The sequence below is a fragment of the Lepisma saccharinum genome, chromosome 14, assembly GCF_977018435.1.
Source record: "Lepisma saccharinum chromosome 14, izLepSacc3.1, whole genome shotgun sequence".
Classification (NCBI taxonomy): Eukaryota; Metazoa; Arthropoda; class Insecta; order Zygentoma; family Lepismatidae; genus Lepisma; species Lepisma saccharinum.
In genome coordinates this window covers 67,402,885-67,419,786 of record NC_139242.1, presented here as the reverse complement: position 1 = coordinate 67,419,786, position 16,902 = coordinate 67,402,885, and the positions used below count along the sequence as shown (strand labels likewise).

Here is a 16,902-nt window from a genome sequence, read left to right as displayed (position 1 = left end):
AGTTCATAAATATTTTGTTCCTATGACTATTTGTCGTAGTATACGATAATACAGACCTCCAAGAAAATGAACATTAATATCCAGTCATGGTGACAAAATAACTTCGATTACATACAAAAACATAGTGCTCAAAATTTCTTTATATTTCAAATTCCAAATGGAATGAAAATATATTTTGTAAAATGCTCTATAACGTATGAATATTGCAAAACAGTTAAATTTTATGGTATGCCTGTATTGTCAATTTACTCCTTCACATAAAATGTACGTGTGTGCAAGACAAAACAATTCCTATGCTGGTATTTTACCCACATCATATCAAATTTTTGCTGTTACTATAGCTTCCCTTTTTAAAACCAATTTGGCTAAATTTCATTTTTACTCCAGCTTAAAAACTGCAATTTGCCAAATTATTTACAACAACTAATACATATCTTGTTCATAAAATTCTTAATTACAACTGATGTGTGAAGACTATCACACACAACAAAAATGTATAAGTAAGTAAGTACACATTTGAAATTACATATTTTATGTGACATCTATGTTGGAAACAACAAGTATTTACGTACTTAGTACGATACTGGTTTTGACAGGTTGCATGAAGTTCAAAAATTCTTGTCAATATTAAGTACTTCAAAATATTAAATCAGTTTTAAGAGGCTTTAGTATAAAAATACAGTGAAAATTGCATTCATTTAGCTTTGCATACTAAGTAACAAGTTCTGATTATTATCTTACAAAATAACACATGAAAATTCATCACACTTTAGAATATACTATATCAATGGATACATGAGATGAATGTGAAATAGAGGAATACATTTAGACAAAATGTGTAACTAACAAAGGCAATAAAACAAGTGTAACCGTGTTAAAAGCCATCACTGGTTACTAATGAATTTTAACTAACTAACTCTCTAGCCTTCTTAAACCTGAAGGTTCATGGCTGCAGCAAAACAGGCCTTCTATCTGTCCCTATCCTGAGCAAGATCTATATACTCTTTTTCCATCCCTACTAATGAATTTTACAGTTCAGAATTCTAGTTTTTATATATTAGTAGAAAATATTACATTTTTTTTATTTTGCAAACAAAAAAAAATTAAAAAATATAGCATGTCAAACATTTATTTTGAGCATACATACATACTACATACAGTTGAAGACAAAAGTATTTTCAAGGGGAGGAAACTCATTTTTACTGGTTATTATTAGTGATAAAATACTGTTGATACACACACAGACAAAATGAAAAATATTGAAAAGAAAGTACTGAATAGTAACAAGTTGCATAGGAAGAAACTGGCAAGAACAAAACAAATCCATGTCAAAATTTATTTTACGTTAATTTACAGAGAGGTTAATCAAGACTGCAATTTAAATAATTGAATCAAATTCATTGAATTATACCCAAACTTGATGCAAAGGTGATATTAATCAAGAACCTTGAATGTTATTTTTAAAATTTTGAAATCTACATTTACTTACAATAGATATCTTAACTGCTAAATACGTGTTGTTCTCACAACCCAAAATCTATGTGAACCTTATTTCTTATTGTTATTATCAAATTGTTTTGTTATTTTGCATACTTTGGTTTCCCCAATGTGAAGTATTTTATCATGACTATAATTCAGTCAGTAGTGATATCTTTCGGACTGTATATGTACAAGATTTTTCATAACCACCATATAATTCATCCTTAAAGAATATACTAGCTCCACTTTGTTAAATCTTATTTAGATAAAGAGAAATATGGTGCACAAAACATTATGAAATAAGAATGTGTGTGTGCCTACAGGAGAATGAATAATCAATATAGACAAGGCAACTTGCTTTAGCCAACTCAAAGATATGTCAAATACACATCAAATCCTTCTAAGTTTTAAATTCCTTGCAAGGTACAATTGAGAACCAAGTTACACATAACAGGGTTTTTAAAAAAAGTATCACAAATCTTATGAGCAAAATTATTAAGTCGCCATTATTGTTACACTAATGCAGCATAAATTCAGAGCCTGCTAAGTAATGTCTTCCGATAACTGCTGACACAGCAAGCATACTTAAGCTGGTGGGAACAACTTCAAAAATGTACTGTACCAACTATGAAGTGCATTATTTAAATAAATAAAACAAACAACTTGAGAAGTAGACCATTATACAAAACAACAAATACATGAACAGTCATGGGGAACAATATTCACATATATTCTTTTCGGAATAATACAAACATTAACTTTACACCTTAAAAAAATAAACTACTCTTAACAACGCTAAATTTTACTACAATCTTACAATATCCAAATAACTCTCAAGAACACATCCTCTGTTATTTGTTTATTGATTAATTAAAAAATGCATTTTGGGCAGTGCTAAGACCAGGAGAACCATGATTTTGCTTTTGGAGATTTGGGAGATTCCACGAGGCTCTTCTCGAAAGGTTCCGAAGATGTCGCTGTGTCCTCCGTGTGGTTTGTTGGTTGTGGCTTCTGCATTTTGGTGTTGGTTATGAGCTGCATTTCTTTCTCGTAGTTTCTTACGTCATCTAAAGTCATTCCGTGCCATTCGTCCACCCACGCAACAGCCTGTCTGTGGCCAAGCAGCAAAACTTCTCTCACAAGCTGCAAATATTTTGATGTGTTAACACTTGCCCACAAATGTAGATCACGGTCACCACACATGGAATGTGAAAATTTGCAAAGAATCTTTCATGATAATTAGTGGATTTTTATTCTGAATAGTTAAGGACTTATTTATTGTGAATGAAACAAATTTCAGTACAAAAACTAAGTATATTTCAGGATGAAAATTGTAATTAAAAATTGTGAAAAATCCCACTTGTATTACTTTGCTTACATGTAGTGCAAGGAAGTAAAAAACCAAAGATTATTTGGCTTCGTGGTGTCCTACAGCTTGGTAGTGTACGCAGAAAATCTATATTTAAAAATTTGCAGCAGAATTAAACAAAATTCTGTCTTTTGCAAAACTCACGTGATATTTCTGACCATGGAAAGTGTTGTGTTGGTAAATAAACTCTAAACTTCATGGTTGGGAGTTTATTTTAAATTTTCTATCTGATTTTACATCGTTTCATGGCATTACAGGTGGGAAAATCTACCTCACACATTCCGAAAATGCCAAAAATGAACATTACAGTGTGGAATCTCACATTTCGGATTTCCAACAAAAACTAAATATGCATGTCGTTATGAATATTATATTCACTCTTTAGGACTATGCAGAATGGATGATTATCACATAGTTAGAGACATCATTTTTAGTTTTTGACGAAAACATGAAATGTGAAATAACACATTGTAATCTTAATTTTTCAAGTTTCTGAAAGGTGTGAGGTGCATTTTCCTACCCTGGTTTGTAACGAAATAATGCAAAATAAGACTCTTTAAACACAAAATGTAGAGTTTATTTACCGACGCGACACTTTCTGAAGTCAGAATTATCCTGAGAGTTATGCAATTCACGCAAAATTGATTAATTCTGCTGTAAATATTTGAGAAGCAAAAATGAACCCCTTTATACAGGAGTAAACTTAATACTCTGGTAACTACATAAATGTGTTATTAGAAGGGATATGCTTATTTTGTGTAGTAAGTGCAGTTTTTAAATCAAATTTAGGATTATATTTACAATTTTAAAACCAAAGTGTCATTTTATATACCACTTTTTCAGTGCTATAACAGAGAAATTTTATTTTATTTACCGCTTTTGAACACAAAATTGACTGTTTTTGTACCAAAATTTTGTTTCTTTTATTTACCAAAAATATGTGCCTCTAATTATAGTGTATGTACAGCTTTTTATTGTTGATGGAACTAGCATAAACACGTGGAATGCTTCTGTGGTACACTTAGCAGAAACAAGCCTCTCTTTGTGGAACTTACACATAACAAATAGAGGATAGTTTGCAATCAAATTAAAAAAAAAAAAAAAAAAAAAACATTAAAAGGAAGCATACCCAAACTGCTTTCCATTCCACAGAGGTTTCTGAATTCATTTCAAGAAAGTGTAGACTTTTGCTGCATGAATTTTCATGTTGAATTTAAATGATACTGTATTATTTGTATTTCTTGTCGGACAAGATACTGAAGGACTCATTCCAGCAAGCATATTTCTCATAGGTTCAAGCAACACTGAGTCTTCAGTACTGAACATTAGAAAAAAAGACACTGTTAAATTTCAGAAACAGGCAGTTCCGTTTCACTACCTTACAACTCTCAAAAAAAAAATCTCTGTTCAATAACTTCACTCATTCAGGGGCAATTGATTATGCTACATCGCCCAACAGAGCACATGTGATGTTTGTCTGCAGTTGTACACATAATCTGATGGCATGTAGTGTAGTGAATTATCAATATTCAAACACCACTTACAGGGGATGGACAAACATATGGAAACACCTGCAGAAATGCACATTACCTTTATTAATATCGAGTAGGACCACCTTTGGCACGCAGAACGGCCTGCAGTCAACGTGGAATGGACAAATACAGGTTGTGTATGGTTGTCCAAGGGATGTTGTACCATTCTTCCTATAAAGCAGCTGCAAGTTGTTGTAGAGACGATGGTGGTGGGTAGCGGGCTCGCACCTTGGTCTCCAAAACAGACCACAGGGGCTCAATAATATTGAGGTCTGGTGATTGTGGAGGCCATGGCAGATGTGACACTTCATCTTCGTGCTCATCAAACCACGATGTGAGCTGTATGAACAGGGACTCTGTCATCTTGAAACACGGCATCACCATTTGGGAACAAAGTTTGCACCATGGGATGCAGCTGGTCACTCAAAATTGTTACTTAGTCCCTGGCAGTGACATGTCCATGCAGGGTGATGATGGGTCCGGCAGAATACCAGGAGATGGCTGCCCAAATCATCACTGAACCACCGCCACGCTTCACTCTCGGTAACAGACAGTCTGTATCGTATGCTTGTGCTGGCATTCTCCACACGTACACTCGGCCAGCAGTTGGAAACCATGTAAAGGATGACTCATCCGACCAGATTTACAGTCTTCCACTGCTCCATTGTCCAGTTTTTATGGGCATTGCACCACTGTCTCTGCCTAGCAGCATGGTCAACAGTCACGAGCGGTTTGGGAATTGCAGATCTGCCATGAATAACCTGCTTGTGGAGTTCTCTCCTGACTGTTTTGACGCTAACAGGGTTTGTAAGCACTGTATTCAACTCAGCAGTGACTTTTGGAGCCATGGTGATCTTCTGCTTGGTCACAATCCTACCCAATGTGTGTCTGTCTCTGTCACGCAACACACACTTCCATCCACGCTGGTGCTTTGCTGAGACTTTTCCAGAAGTCTCGTAGGCAGTCATGATCTTCGAGACTGTGCCCCTTAATACACCAAACATTTCCGCTACTTTCGTCACGGAAGCTCCTACCATACGCGCACCCACAATTTGCCCTCTTTGAAACTCTGTCAGCTCAGACATGATTCACGATAACCTGCACGGACCCGTCGCTGAACTGTAACTGGCCCATCTGTCAGGTTGGCCAGGGTGTACACCTCGCAGGAAGTGCCAGTGACCACAGCACCACCTACCATTCAGATGCAAATCATGTTTGAAGTGGCTACCTGTTTTATACCAGGTGTTTCCATATTTTTGTCCATCCCCTGCATATCTTTAATTTTCCAAAGAACTTTGTTGAGAATAACATACGTTGAAATCTGCGACATTACTTTAAAATGTCCGCTCCACAAACAATCAGTAACAGTATATTTCTTTAAGGTCAATTTGCCACTTTGAAAAAAAAATGTTGATTTTAAAATAATAACTGGACCTGTTTATTTTGGAAGACAGAAAAAGCTGGCATTTTGTGTGATTGTTATTAATGTTAACACAAATATATTCCACATTTGATTTGGTGTTTTTATGTCCACTTTATGCACAGTAAGGCTAATTGGGACTTGACTTACAGTTTAAAGTGGGACCCAAACCACTATGTGCCTCCACCAGGTATCGAACCCGGGAAATATATTCCACATGTTGACTTGGATATATACAATTCATAAAAGTCTTTCACCTTCAGCACAATGTGGCTTTAATCAGATGGAAAAACATGAGGAAAAGTATAATTTTAAAACAAAAGTTAATGAAGTCAGCAGCTACGAAGATGTTTTCTTTGCTTCTATGAACATCCAAACGCATTATGAGGTCTACAGTAGTGAGCCATCTGGTATGACTTATCTTTCCCATAGCTCTCCTGTGTGTACATTGCCCTGTGTTGACGACTTGAGTGATTTCAAACATGAATTTTTTGTCAGTGCTAAGAAAATCCTGGTCCATATCAGTAAGTTTGTGGTTTACAGCCTTGAATGAAAATATCGGTAGGTCTTGACAGCTTTCTAATTCTTCAGTTTCCATCTGGTGGACAAAGGTGTGAGACAACCTATCAAATTCAATTCTGCTTTCTATCTTCAAAAATGAGCAAGTTTAATTATTATTAATAAGTTTAAAAAAGTGGCAAATCAATCATGTAGAAAGATACTTTACCTTATAGGTCTATAGGTCCACCAAGTAGTTCTAGCAGTTTTTAAGATACTGTTACTAATGGTTAGGGTGACCAATTTTCGACCATGAATTTATGGGAGATTTAGTAGCGATCAATTTTGCACATTTTTAGCAGCACGGCATCACTCCCAGCAAATGCTTATGGAATTAAACAAAATAATTAATTTACATTTTATATAATACGAAGATCACAATAGTAAATAAAAATTTTCGAATTTGCATGTTTCTTATTCCCAACTCATACACACTTGCCCAGTGCTGCTGGAGAACTAAGCATCAATCACCTACTGCAAGATGTGACATCACTTCCTCTGGCTAAATGTTAAACGTGCAAGATCTGGCATCCGAGTTGGGAGTTTTGTGTAGCTCACCGAACTCTGAATGAGTTGAAATTTCACGACCTTGGTTGTTAATGAAATATACGGGAGAAATAGAATGATAGTATGGTAGCTGGGAGGACCCCAAAAAATATATCTCTAATACAGGATATCCCAGGAAATAAGAGAGAGTTGGTCAACCTACTGACGGTTGAATGAATGATCAGTGTACAAGCTGGTTTAAGGTGATTTTGTAGATTCGAACATATATTATCCTCAACACATTTCTTTGGAAAAATAAATATGTAAGTGATGTTTGAGACTATTGATAGCTGACTGTAGCCTACAGCTTGCGAGTGTTCAACAGCATACATGTCATCAGACTATACGTACAACCTCACAAAAATGTCACAAGTGCTTGACAATATTATCGATTGCTCCTGAAAAATTCATGAAAAGTGAAGTAACTGAACAGAGATTTTTTTTGTGTGTTGTAAGGGAGTGATAAGCTTATTTCAAGTACTACCCGCTTCTGAAATTCAACGATAGTGTTTTTCGCATATATGCTTTGAAGAAACTAATTACTGAGCTGTTGTGGAGCAGCAGGGCCAATCAAATGCATGAAATTATGAAGGTGATCAAGAAAGTTCTGTTGGCTTCTGACGACAGATGTCACTTACTCAGTACACTTCCAAGGTTACACAGGTAGGACAGTATGTCCTCAAGGTGTCTGGCAGTTTGATAGTGTATGCAGAAAATCTATATTAAAAATTTGCAGCAAAATTGATCAAAATTTCCAGCTTTTGTATAATTCACAGGATTATTCTGACCATGGTTAGTGTCACAGGATTATTCCGACCATGGTTAGTGTTGTGTTGGTAATTAAACTCTGAATTTCATGTTTAAGAGTTTATTGTGCATTTTGCATCATTTCGTGGTAGTATAGTATATAGTAGGAAAATCTACCTCCACGTGTATACACCTTCAACCAACAGATTATGACTGGTGCAGGTCAACATGAATGTCAGCGAGGACAGGTGAAGCATTGGTATTCCAAACAGCATGTATAAGTTTAAAACTTGGAAGAGCCGGCCTCTGTGGCAGAGTGGTTAGCACAATGCACTACAACACTAAAAGTTCCAGGTTCGAATCCTGGCCTGGATGTTCTTTGTAACTGTCCCTTCATCAATTTCACTCATTCTCATCTTCGCAATTAGCAGAAAAGGCATAAAAGCAAAGTAAAATTTACCAAATCAATCAATGAAACACAACAGCAGAGGAAAGGAAATTATACCAGGCTTTTGGTGGATGAGCAGAAGACCAACGGACGTAGAAAACAACTCTCTGTATAGGCTACTGAGGTGAACTCTGGTCAAACATGTAACAAAGTAGGAGAAGAATCCCATGTCAGTGTAGAAACCATTCTACAATACCTACATCAGCTTTGAAAACAGTAAACATGTTTGCAGTGCCACATGCCTTGATGCAGCTTAGGAAGCAGTACAAACAGATGCGTGCTTTCTTACTGTTACTTCTAGGTAAAGATCCTTTTCTGGAGAGAGTGCCGACATTATGAGCAGTGGGTTCTTTACGATACTCCATGGTGACATCATCATTGATTAGTATCACATGAACCCATTCCAAAACAAGCGAAACTACCACTGCATCAAACAAAGGTTATGCTCTGTGTTTGGAGGACTGCTCAGGGTATTGTGCATCGCAAACTGCTGCCACCTGGCCAAGCACGCCAGGCAATCAGTGCAACTGTGTACTCTCAGCAGCTGGAACGTGTTTACGAGAAAATAAAAATGCAGTGCCAACACTCCTGAAGCACAAAAGTGTCCTCTACTTAGCAAATAATGCAAGGTCACATGTGGCTGTCGAACATTCTCTGGCCAACCTCAGCGGCAGGTTTCAGTTAAGAAATTCTGAATGGCATCTAAATTACATTTGTGCATTCAAAAATAATACTAAAGAAACAGCCAGGCATCTATACCACATAATTTATATTTATCACACTGAGTTTCCGAATGCCGGTTTATAAAAACTACATGGAGTTTTCACTTGAAAGGCTCCAGCAAATTTTTTTGTTATTAGAATAGTGTCATGTATCCCCTTATGAACAAGACATACCAATAGCAAACTATATGGAAAAAGTGGAGCGCAGGAACATGAAATCGTGATTAAGCAGCCAAATACAGGGTGATTCTTATAGAACCGGCCTGATGAATTTGCTAATAATGCTGCAGGTGATGAATACAACTGCTCACAATTACGACATAATAATCCGTGGGCCTTGCTGAGTCTAATGTTGTGCGGATGGTCCGACAGGTCGCAGCACTTATGCTGCAAGGTTCAAGGACATGTAGTGGTGCACTTACGAACATGTTTGCAGTGCCCAGGCGACAGGCCCCCCAAGATCCCCCGAACTTACCAGCCTGGATTTTTTCCTGCGTGGTTTACTGAAGGACAAGGTGTATGCAAACAAACTGCGAACGTTACAAGCTTTAAAGGACAACATTTCGGCTGAAATCAGGAACATCACCGGAGAAACACTGCGGCTTGTCACGGCGAATATGCAAACTCAGGTGGAGACATGCCTTCTTGAAAATGGCAGACACTTTCAATACATGCTCTGATCACAATCAACAATCAAAGAGACACTATCCAAGTTATGGCATGTATAAATTACGTTAATATCTAGCTCATTTTGTCAGGCCGGTTCTATAAGAATCACCCTGTATAACAGCTGCACCCTGGAAAATTACAAGTTCTTCATGAATCAACTTTATTACTGTAACAGTGGAGATCTTCTCAATTACAATGATACCCCACAAATGCTGTTACAACCATAGATTGTAATTCTTCAGGAAAATGGGATGAATCATCAGCCTAATACTACACCACAGCAAGTAATACATGGCCAGTACTTCATGCAGCTGGGTAAATTTATTGATTGATTTTGTTATTTTACTTTGCTTTTCTGCCACTTTTGGCTAATCTCAAATATGAAGATGAGTGATCATATGATGAAATTGATGGACACTCCCAAACACCCATGCTCAGGCAGGGTTTCGAACCAGGGACCCCTGGCATCATAGCATGAGTAGGGTAAATGTCAGAGATAGCAGTCTTAAATATTGCACCATCAAGAACATGCGTAGACATCGCGAAGAGAATTGCAAAACAGTGACCAAACAAGCAAACTTTTTTTGGTCGTTTTCCTTCAACTTTTCAATCTTTGCTCCAAATTTTTCAGTTCCCGGGAAATATGGGTGGTTTCTTAGAGGGACGCTATTCCTGGGGGTCGTTGTAGAGAGAGACTTAGCCGTACTGATAAATAGCAGCAGAATTTGTGCACTGAAAATGTATCACACCTTGCATCTCATAATTGATTTCAATGAAACATTAACACCATGTCCAACACAATCGGCAGGACTGCTTCTTAGTGGATAACACAAAAATAGTATCAGAGCACCTGAATAGCTGACCATTCTCGCCTTTGGTGTTGAAGATTTCTTGTTGGAGCTCCAAAATTCCAGTGCATTGTGAGGCAATTGGCAGCAACATGAAAGCAATTACAATGGACTCCAGTCTTGAAACCCAGAAAATGTTGGTGTTGGGGCTCAATGTCTTAACGACGCAACCACGAAAAGCACTTTGAAAACACTGACATCATGGAGTTTAGTTTTATTTTATTTTATTTTAAAAGGTAAGTACAACATCTCAAAGCTGAATAAGCATACTGCTTTGCTTACTGCCAACACACATGCAGAAAAAATTCCTTCCTTCAAGCTTTCTTGAGAGAGAAATAAAAATAGGGCAACTTACTTCTGGGATAATCCTCATTAGACCTTGCTATAAAAAAAAACACATGCATGCATTTAAAAAATAACTTAGATTTCTTATGCTAATGGACAGAAAATTCTTACTTACCCTATGCACGAGATCCTCTACTTTTGTTTGGAACCCCCATACTTCAAAAGAAACTTGCACGACCTTGTAGGAACACATGATGGGGTTCACCTCATCTTGCCAACTCTTAGTGAATGGTCCTCGCCCAGTTTTTGCAGATTTAAAATACTTGAGATCCTACAAATTGGCAAATAAGTATTTTAACATCTATTACTTATGTACAGTATTCTTCTGGGATGTCATTATCAACACTTCTATATATTTTATATGATGGTCATCTGGAAACATAATACTGTTGAAATTTCGTTTTACCTCACACTTTCACATTACAGAATGTAACATGTTTCTGACCAAAAATGCTACACATTAGAGATATATATTTCAGAAAAATATCACACATCACATAAATAGTGCAAAATTAGGTTACATTCAAGTTTAGTAACGACTGTCAGACATTTGGAAAATCCAGGGTGCAGCAGTGAAACATGCAATTTGGCAACCCTGGAAATCGTAAGTTATGCGAGGAAGAATAAAATGGGAGAGCTGCCATCTGGAGGCAAAACTCTACCACTCTGGTAATGGTGTTCAGTCCAGATAGTCATGGACCGGTAAAAAACGTGCATTCGCTGCAAAGGCGTTTTACAGAAACAGCGGCAGTTAAGTGGCCACACAGCATGCATTTTGTGCTCATTTTAATCTTACACGTAAGGAGGAGAGGTAGAAGTGAAAAATGCGTGTGCACATCAGAGATTGCAAGAGTGGAAGAAGCCTTCAGCAGAAGTTCCCAAGCATTCTGCACAAAAGCACACACTGGAACTTGGCATATCTTGGGATTGGATTGATTTGTTGCTTTAAGTCCACTTTATGCACAGTAAGGTTTATCGGGTCTGGACCTACAGTTTAAAGTGGAATCCGAACCACTATGTGCCTCCACCGGGAATCGAACCCGGGACCCCTTGATTACAAGGCAACGATGCTACCACTGCACCATCGGGGAGGCCTCTGAACTTGGCATATCTGATCGAAGTGTACGGACAATATTCCACAAAGAACTTCAATACCATCCATACAAAATTTCCTTTGGGGTTAATTGAAATCCGAGATCTTCACATCTGAACAACCACACAATATCCAGGATCCCAAGAATCGAATACGGAAGGAGTCAGTTGAATTCCAGTGCCAATCCTGCAAGATGTCTAACTTCACTAAAAGACTTCGAATGTGTGTAATGCAAAATGAGGAACACCTGCATGATGTCATTTTCAAGTAATTGGACATTCTGTGCCATGTTTCTAAGCATTCGTCACAAATTGTAAGCATTGTGCTTTCATCTTATATTTGTTTCATGTTTCTGGTGGTATCAAATTTATCCGTACCCTGTATTTTGAAGAAATTTTTTTTACTACAATTATTATTCACACAACAGCCCACTTGAAATATAGCCTTATGCAATTCTATGCCATAAATATTAAATATCTATGGAAGTTCATGCTAATGTAATAGTAAAAAGTCTACATTTACTATTAATTTCTGGGTGAATCAATGCTTGAAAAGCACACAAGAAAATAGGATGCAAAAATTAAAATGATCAAACTTCCACAGTACGTTTATTATATCTGTATTTTTGTCATTTAGTGTAGCTTTTCTTCCACTTTTGGCTAATCGTGATGACGGGATACTCACAAAGAAACCCATGTGCAGCCCAGGACTTAAAATGGGGATCTTCGGTGGTAAGATCGAGATTTGACCACTTAATGTGCTTGGCCAACAAAATGGCACCACTGAATGGGTAGCCTGAATAATCTACCTATAATACGTGGTCTGTTAGGAAAGTAATGAGACTGATTTTCTGTAAACGATGAATTTTATTATTTTTACAAATCAAGGTTATCCCCTTCAAAATAGTTCCCTTGGGCAGCTACACAGCGATGGAGGCGTTGTTTCCATTGTGCTGGAAGGCTTCTGCTGGAATACCTTTTAGCTCGTTGGTTACGCTCTTCTGGATCTTATCCAAAGTATCAAAATGACATCCTTTCAAGTGGTTTTTGAGCAAGGGGAATAAAAAAAGTCACAGGGACTGAGATCTGGCGAATAAGGGAGCTGAGGAACCACAGGAATGCTTTTTTTTTTTTGCCAAAAATTCATTGATGGAGACTGCAGTGTAACATGCTGCATTGTCGTGGTGCAGCATCCAACTGCGTGCAAATGTCTGGTCGCACACGTGCAACCCTTTTCCTGAGTCTTGCAAGGACTTCATTTGGTACACACGTTCAAATTCAACTCACTACTGATCATTCTCACCGTCAATCGATGATCTGACCTCACAAGAGACCTCACTCTTTCCACATTGTCATCCATTTTTGAGGTTGAAGGTCTTCCCACACGAGGTTCGTCTTCCACTTGTTCTTGGCCTTCTAAAAAGGACTTGTGCCCTAGATAGTGCATGTTCTCCATAAGCCCTTTGTAACTTTTCATAAGTCACAGTGGCGGATTCGGCAAGCTTAACAAAATTTGATGGCACAACGTTGTTCAAACTTTTGCCAGTCCATTTCCGTAACGCACCTCACAAACACAACTTCACGTCAAGACGCTCTCAACAATCATGTAGCAACTGTAGCAAGTTGAAACTTGTACTGAGTCAACGGCAAGCGTTCACCTACCTGCCATGTGAAGGTGGGGGCAGAAGCGTTGCCGGTTCGTGCACAGTGTTGCCAGTCTCATTACTTTCCTAACAGACCACGTATATATTAAACTGTGAATATTCAATATTCAATCATAAACGTTTCCCCACAATATAACAAATATTGTACAAAAAATACGAGTATTCTCAGACTTACAATCAGAAATGGAAGTAAAGTGGAACCCCGATTTTATCATTCCTGGATTTTAATTTTTCTGCATTATACATTCAATCTTGACGGTCCCAACATAGTAAAATGTTACAATTTCCCTCGATTTTACATTTTCCTGCATTTTAATTAATTTTTTTTCAGCTTGGTCCTCTGAAAAACTAAAAATCTAGGTTCGACTGTACTATGGTGTTAAGTTACAAGCACTCAAGGGCATCTTCTGCTACTGTGTTTTAGGGCAGTCGCAATTAACATGTTGAAGCTACTTTGGTGCAAGGTGTCTGTGCATTAGTGACATTGGTGTTACAGTAGATTCTCTACGTTTGAGGCAGAAAGCTAAGAAGCTTTTATATTTTGCAAAGGAAAATCGTACTGAACTCCGAAAGATGGCCAACCCAATAATCAGTAATCAAACTCACCAATGGGTGTAAAAGTCTAGTAAAGCATGCACTTAACCCTAGATCACAAAATCTTCGTAAATTTTATAAAATTAAAACAAACAATGTATTTGTCCAGAGTGAATCGTGATTACTCTTGCATTCCCTGCCCTAGTACCTTCCTAAAATTAAGTCTGTAACAGTCGGACAATCGCCTTCACTGTTTGTGTGCATCTGTATGAGAGGGTGAGTCATAATTTTTACAAGGGTTTTGTGACAACGTAACTTTATTCATGGGATGTGAAGTTACGTTTTTTGCACGTTTTGATTAGATTGAGTTTGTGTTTTAAGTCCAATTTATGCACAGTAAGGCTAATTGGGACTGGACCTACAGTTTAAAGTGGGATCTGAACAACTATGTACCTCCACCGGGTATCGAACCTAGGGGCCCCTTGATTACAAGGCAAAGTTGTGGCATCATGGAAGCTATGTTTTGATTAGACAAAAGCAACATACAAATAGATGAACTGAGAGTTACGGTTAATGAAAATGGAACAATTTTACTTACCTCTGCTTCTTTATAATGCCTTGGACTGAGTTCATCAAATACTATATCTATAAGGTCCACTGTTCGACTACTGAGTACATCAGGCTCCAGATTGAGACACTGAAACAATAAATAAATAAAAACAATCATAATGACTGCCAAAAGCAAACATATCTAATGTGAGTCTTAAAATATCTATATTTTCCTTACCTTGCATTGTTGTCCTGCCTATTTAGGTAAAACCACATTACAAGGATGGATGATGATTGAATGAAATTGATGAATTGACACTCCCAAACTGGGATTCATAACCAGAACCTTTGGAAGAGATTTCAGGTTCAAAACCGGTACATAAAATGATTAAAAAACTGCACTTACTACACAAAATAAACACATCCCTTCTAGTAGCATATGTTTTTGCCATTACCAGAATATTAAGTTTATTCTTGTACAAAGAGGTCCCTTTTTGCTTCTAAAATATTTAGAGCAGAATTAATAATTTTCCGTGAATTGCATAACTCACAGGATAATTCTGACTTCAGAAAGTGTCACGTCGGTAAATAAACTCTAAATTTCGTGTTTATGAGTCTATTTCACATTATTTCGTGACAAAACAGGGTAGGAAAATGCACCTCACACCTTTCAGAAACATTAAAAATTAACATTACAATGTGTTATTTCACATTTCGTGTTTTAGTCAAAAACAAAATATTAATGCCTCTACCAATCACTCAATGTCAGGGTAAAAATTTTAAAATATATTCATACTTACATATATGAATAACAGTAGTAACAGAACTAATTCTAATTGATAGGGTGTGGAATTTCCTAAACAACTCGCTACTTAAAAATGTAGAATATTTTAGCAGATTTCTGCTGAACAAAATTGACTAGGGTAAAAGAGTTTTATAGAGTTGCTTTCATATTCCATGACAAATGTAAATAATACCCAAATACAATTATACAATACTACAGAGCATGCTGGCATGTATGTACTTCAGGTTCATGCAAATAAATCACTGGTGTGGAAGTCTTTGAAACAAGTGCATCTCAATGTCCATGTCTCACAAACTTTGTTTTAAAGCCACATTTCAGTTTTCTATTACGCACAAATTAATCACACGGGAGCAGACAACTTTTCTTACGCCAAACATATATTCATATTCTCTTTCTTCTGCTCCATCTTTGTCTTCTTCTGCTACTGTTTTTGTATTTACTACAGATTGTAGAATCTCACCTAACATTTTAGTTATGTTCTCAACGTCTGGGCAAATAAGTTGAATCTAGTCCAAGCAAACCCAAAGCATATACAGGGTGAGTCACCTAAAATTACCACCATAAATATTTCGTGAACAACAATAAATATTGAAAAACTGCTTTTGCAGATATATAGGTATGAGAGGGGCTCATGAAATTAGTGGACACAATACATTCAACTACGTAAGGAAGTACGATTTTCAACACAAACTTAGTTTTTTTTAATGGAAACTCCATTTTATTTTCAGCTCATTTGAAAGTACGGAAAAATTAATCAAGTAATTGTAACGTGAAGTTGACGCTTGAAACAAACATTCTCACAAGTTGATTCGTGTGTCGTAACATACATATCCCTCTTTTGACACCATTTGTGTATTGTAACAAACATGGTACTCTTCCACATACTATGCGTTGCGCTTAGGAAAGTTGTTACGTTCAAACAACTGCGGGTTATAATAAAAAATGTGTAGTTTGTACAAAAGTAAGCTTTGACAAATTATCCATCTTTCTGAGTTAACAAATATTTGTTAATTAACATTAACATTCTGCCATCAATTACATACATAAATGTTACTACATTAACATCTTTCTAATTTTTAATTGGCGTTAATTCATTTTTGTCATAATTTTTAGTACATCGGAACAATCAACTCCTCTTGTTTGGTCATGACAAATCTTTTGCCCACAAATGTTTACCCCAGTATTGTTTTCCTTAATATTGGAAATTCCTAATTGCACCTTATACATATTTTCTTTTTCAAATTGATGTATCAACTTTATCAAATAAAGCAAGGGCGTAACAAAGTACACTAATTAAGAAGGCATTTGTGATAGTTAGGGAGACAAATTTATGGTAAATAAAAACTGAGGAGAGCGGTAAATAAAATGTTAGATCAGCGGTGGAAAAATAAAAATGGCACACACTTTTTCATCATGAGAGGAAATAACATACAAAAGAGCTATAAATTGATAAACTACTTCACTTTTATATACTATACACACACACAAGTACTTAGATGTTCAACCACAAAGAAAACATCAACACAAAATCACTTCATTTCTAAATTGCATATTCGGGGGAAGAAAGGAATGCAA

The 16,902-nt window shown here is 36.7% G+C and overlaps 1 protein-coding gene across 1 annotated transcript in view; it reads right to left on the bottom strand.

Moving 5' to 3' along the window:
• Nucleotides 1–1,158: 1,158 nt before the first annotated feature.
• Nucleotides 1,159–16,902, bottom strand: part of rdgBbeta (cytoplasmic phosphatidylinositol transfer protein 1) — a 55,504-nt gene continuing 39,760 nt past the window's right edge. Inside the window, exons 6-8 of the mRNA XM_083135829.1 lie at nt 14,572–14,670; nt 10,799–10,954; nt 1,159–2,622 (exon numbers count right to left, since the gene is read on the bottom strand). Coding sequence (XP_082991955.1) covers nt 2,374–2,622; nt 10,799–10,954; nt 14,572–14,670 — 504 coding nt within the window. The 3' untranslated portion in view covers nt 1,159–2,373. The remainder of the gene's footprint in view (nt 2,623–10,798; nt 10,955–14,571; nt 14,671–16,902) is intronic.